This window comes from Limulus polyphemus, unplaced genomic scaffold (assembly GCF_000517525.1).
Source record: "Limulus polyphemus unplaced genomic scaffold, Limulus_polyphemus-2.1.2 Scaffold2149, whole genome shotgun sequence".
Taxonomy (NCBI): domain Eukaryota; kingdom Metazoa; phylum Arthropoda; class Merostomata; order Xiphosura; family Limulidae; genus Limulus; species Limulus polyphemus.
In genome coordinates, this window is record NW_013667759.1 from 16,954 (window position 1) to 21,613 (window position 4,660).

Genomic DNA, 4,660 nt, shown 5'->3' on the forward strand with positions numbered 1-4,660 from the left:
TTGTATATTTAGATAACTACTTGAGTCTATCTTTAAATGACTTGTCTGATTCAATTTTTACTCAACAGTTTAGTTCTGTTTATTTTTAGATATGATACTGTCTTAAGATAATAAGGCTCTCTCGTCTGATAACAGAAAAACCAAATCTAGACATGTCCCTAGATACCAGGTTAGTTTTGTCTGGATGGAATAACAATCCAGTTTTATCTTACAGGTGACCATCTACATATCTGTGACCGCAGTTATACGTGCTGTACAGAAGAGATGGAACACAAACTGAGCACACATAGCAGAGTGGAGTTCGACAAGCTTCTGAAGGACGGTATCGGCTCCTTGAAGAAACTCTTCGCTTCCAATACATTAAAATTCGACAGTGAGTCTTGGATTTTTAGTGGTCTTTAATATGTACCATTAATACCATAACTCGAAATATAACACACGGAATATAAATAACTACTTTGGTGACATCATACAGAGTTGTGTTATTGTTTTGGGAACTCGCAGAAAGTTTAATAAAAGAATTATTAAATCCGTTGTGTTAGCTTAAGCTGCCTCTCTCTTAAACATTTTCTCGTTATTTTAGTTAATTTATTTTAATACAAGTTCGTTAAAAAAATGTCCGTCTGTTATTGCTTTTTAGTATAGAAAAATTCAAATATTTTCTTTGATTTTACATTTTCCTTTTAATGGGTTTTAATAATTACATTTTTGTGCGTTTTTTTAAATTTCACTTTCTATATACTTTCGATTTGATTTTATTTAATTTTCGTGATTTTAAATTATTCTGTCGTTTCAGTAATTTTTTTTAATGTCCCCTTATTTCAGCATTGATATAGATGGTTATCGTTTCTAGAACATGGCTTTCAATGCTAATACTTCTCAAGCTCTGTTTTTGTTTCAATGCATTTAACGAGATTGTTACACTCTGGTATGCGTATGAAGCAATGTGTTTTTACCATCATGGAGTATGTATACTACTTTAGCTGTATATAGCGTTATTTTTGTTATTTATTTTTGTTACACTTGGCTTTAAATACGCTAACTCAAATGTAAACAGGAAAGCGGTTAACACTTCAGTTAGACATGGCCAAACAAACTTGGGAGGTCGCTTAACTAACTGGTTTGACTTCTTCAATCTCTTTGGGCGGTTGGTATGGTGCTGTTTTTTCTTTCTACGTACTTGGAAAACGTGTTCCCATTCCTTGATCCAATACTTTGTTTGATTACATGTTATTGCTCAGTGTCCCAAATGCTTTTAAAATACGTTTTTAAAATATGTTTTTATTTAATCGTTCTCTAAGTTTTTGCAGTTCTTTTGTAGAATATATTTTTCATCCTCTTTCAAATATTTTGAGGTTGGGCGTGGCTTAATGATTAACGTTCTCGGGTTGTGAACCCGAAGGTTCGTGGTTCGCGGCAGGTTGCTTTAAAAATTCGCCCTGCACTTTGGGGCTGTGGGTTTGTTATATGGGTGACGATCAAATCTCACAGTTCGAGCTGATAAGAGCAGCTCAAGAGTTGGCAGTGGGTGCTGTTGACTAGACTAGTTGCCGGGTCGCAGATTTGTTTGTGTGTTTGTAGTTAACTACAAAGCTACACAATGGGCTACCTGTGCTCTGCCTACTACAGGTATCGAAACCCGGTTTCTAGCGTTGTAAGTCTGCAGAAGAAAAACAATATAAACAAAGAAATTAAATTATTTTATCGACAGAAATCTATATTTTAGCGTGTTTATCATTCCAATATTCACTGTTCTATGATGATTTGACTCCTATAAGAATTTTTTCAATTCCACTTTTTGTTTTCTTTACGCTCCTTCTGTAATACTTTTATTATTAGTTTTACTGTATTTGGATCATCTAAAGAGAATAGATCTTTTTGAAACGTGCTCATGCCTTCTCAAGACAAATGAACCGAAAATATGTTGTTTTAAGTTATCGATGTCATTACTACATGTTTTCAAATTGAATACACTTATTATTTACAACAAACAAGGTAAAAGTTTCTTCTCGCGATCTTTAAACGAAAGTGGCCATCAGCGTCATTTTCTCAGTACTGGGGTATTTCTAGGTTAAATTGCTTTCTGCAAAGTATAGTAGGTAGGCCCGCTTTATGTCAGAAGGATAGACAGAATAAATCACGAAGTAATACTGAATTGAACTAAACTGAGTTTAAGCAAAGAAATGAATAGATTGGACACCATGTGTAATGCAAAATGATAACAGTATTTATTCACAAAAACTGTTTGCATACTTACATTGGAAAGTCCATATTCTAGTATACTTGAGTGACTTTCTTCCCTGAAGGTGTATTCCAGTCAACCAACTAAATCTGACGTTTTTTACTTAAGGGAGAAGTGTTAGGTTTATCGAATGCGACTATTACTATCCACGTGATTGGTCATCTTAATTTAACATAGATGAGGCCATAACTTCGAGGTATCACATTCTATACCAGGGACGTAGCTGGGCATATGCACGTACGCCCATGTGTAACATTGAAAATTTAAGATACGATTTTTTTTTTCATATAAAATCTTAATCTTACTATAAAGACTACTGTCAGTATTGTGTAACTAGAATATTAGTAAGAACGCAATTAGACGACTAACTATAAGTTGATTCCTTGTCGCGATCGTTAAATTTCTTTAAAACATGCTTGCTTGTAATGTATATCAATGTTTGATAACCAGGTGACACTCCCAACTACAGAAGCCAAAATTAGTCACGTTTAGCTTCTCTATTCTCCCAGCCGAATCACCGAAGACCCAACCAGGATAAAATCTTGTATTGATAAGTAATAAACTTTTGACGTTAGTGCAGAAGTTGGTCTATTCAGGAGTAACATTTACGAGTAAACGTGCTACAAAGGGAGATCTACAAGCGACAACAGGAAGGAAAACATGCGTGCTCAAATAAAACCGCCTCTGATGCTCAAGTAGCCAGACGAGAGCCTGTAAAGGACACTTAGTAACATAATATCTCATATCTTAATGAAATTAGTGCTACATTAAAATAAGTTTCAAGTATAAGCGTTCCATATGCTTTCCCAACTTTATGAGTGAAAGTAATTTCAAGATCCAACGAATAGTCATTGTTAAAAAAAGAAATACTTTTATATGACAATCCTTTTTAGTAAAAGCTTTTAGTAATAATTGTATTATGATTGGGGTCTTCTGCAGTGAACGTGTAGTTTGAACTCGAAAAGCTATTTAAGGCATTGCACGTTTGCAGACAACGAAATGTTTCATAACCTAATTTGCTAAGTCTTTCTCCAATATCTTTCATATTTCTATTCTAATATTATTATTATGCTTATAACTGTATTATAGCACATTCTTATTGTTTTGGTAGAGTTATTACTCTAGAATTTTAGTGTAATATTATTCGGGAATAGCTGTCTTGATATATTGGCAACACTTTCTAATTTTGTCTTAATACCCGTAGGTGCTGGGTAGGACACCTAGCCTGAACCCCCTTTATCATATTATTCATAGTGGAACTAATATATTCTAACATGCAGTTACGTGCAGTAGAATGATGACTCCATAATTTCTAGTGTATTTTAGTTCAAACACTCCCTAGGTGTGCTGCGCACGTGGTGTTCGTGCTCTTATAATGACGTAACAAATATTAATGGGAAAGAAGTACCTCCCTTTTAGCTATATTTTGAGAGTATATCAACAAAACTTTCTTTTCGCGAGGTTTCAAGTAATATCATTAGAAAATAAAATAATTGTAGCTTTACTTGGTATCTGTAGAAAAAAAGTATTTTCAGCAAGATACATGTGTCCTAGGGCTGAATTTTTAGTGTCTATGGATATTGTACAATGCACTTGTCAAATGCTTTCTGAAAATCCAGATATACCACATCCACACCTGTATCCTCATCTACGTAAGCAGTAACCTCTTTAAAGAATGCCAAAAGATTAGTAAGGGAAGATTTTATCCTAGTGAAACTACGCTGACTAACTAACAAAATTTTAAACTTTGTTAAATGACTTTGCAAAGCAAAGTTTGACTATACGATTGGTACTAATTATGGTTTGTAATACAGATTTTAATAGTGGTTATAGCATGCCGGACTGTGGATCTGGGTACGCGTCTCTTTACTGACAAAATAAAAAGTAGCACTTTACACTTTGAGGCCTAGGAAGCGTAATAAGTGTGACAGTCAAATTTCATTGTTCAGTCTAACAAGTGTAGCCCAAGTATTGGAGGTGGATGGTGATTATTAGTTGCCTTCCCTCTAGTCTATCACTTCAAAAGTAGGAACGCCTATGAAATAGCTCTCCTGTAGCCAAATAATGTTAAAATTAGGGTTCCAGTCTTTCAGTAAATGTAGCCCATTGTGTATATTTTTGCTTAACATCAAACAAACTAGCCAATGTGTTATACAGGATTGGCTTAATTAATTCGTAAGTTACTTTTGTAGTTTTGATCTTTATAGTTAGTGTATTATTGATCGGAAATTACACAGGCCTGCAAATTTAAATTTCAAAAAATTTGTTTTGGGTTTAATAACGGATTTTCCACAATTCAGCTACGCAAATTTCGAAAATAATATTCATTTTTTTCTATCACGTGACGATTTTTTTTTTTTACAAATCAGGAAGAAAAAACAAATTCTTACTTAGATCAAATTATTTCATTAACCACAA

At 33.8% G+C, this 4,660-nt stretch overlaps 1 protein-coding gene across 1 annotated transcript in view; it reads left to right on the forward strand.

Annotated features, from left to right (window-relative positions):
- The first annotated feature begins 217 nt into the window (after window positions 1-217).
- LOC106466093 (glypican-6-like) overlaps window positions 218-4,660 on the forward strand; it is an 83,541-nt gene continuing 79,098 nt past the window's right edge. The window contains exon 1 of the mRNA XM_022394048.1: window positions 218-373. Within this exon, the coding sequence (XP_022249756.1) occupies window positions 265-373 (109 nt within the window). The 5' untranslated portion in view covers window positions 218-264. The remainder of the gene's footprint in view (window positions 374-4,660) is intronic.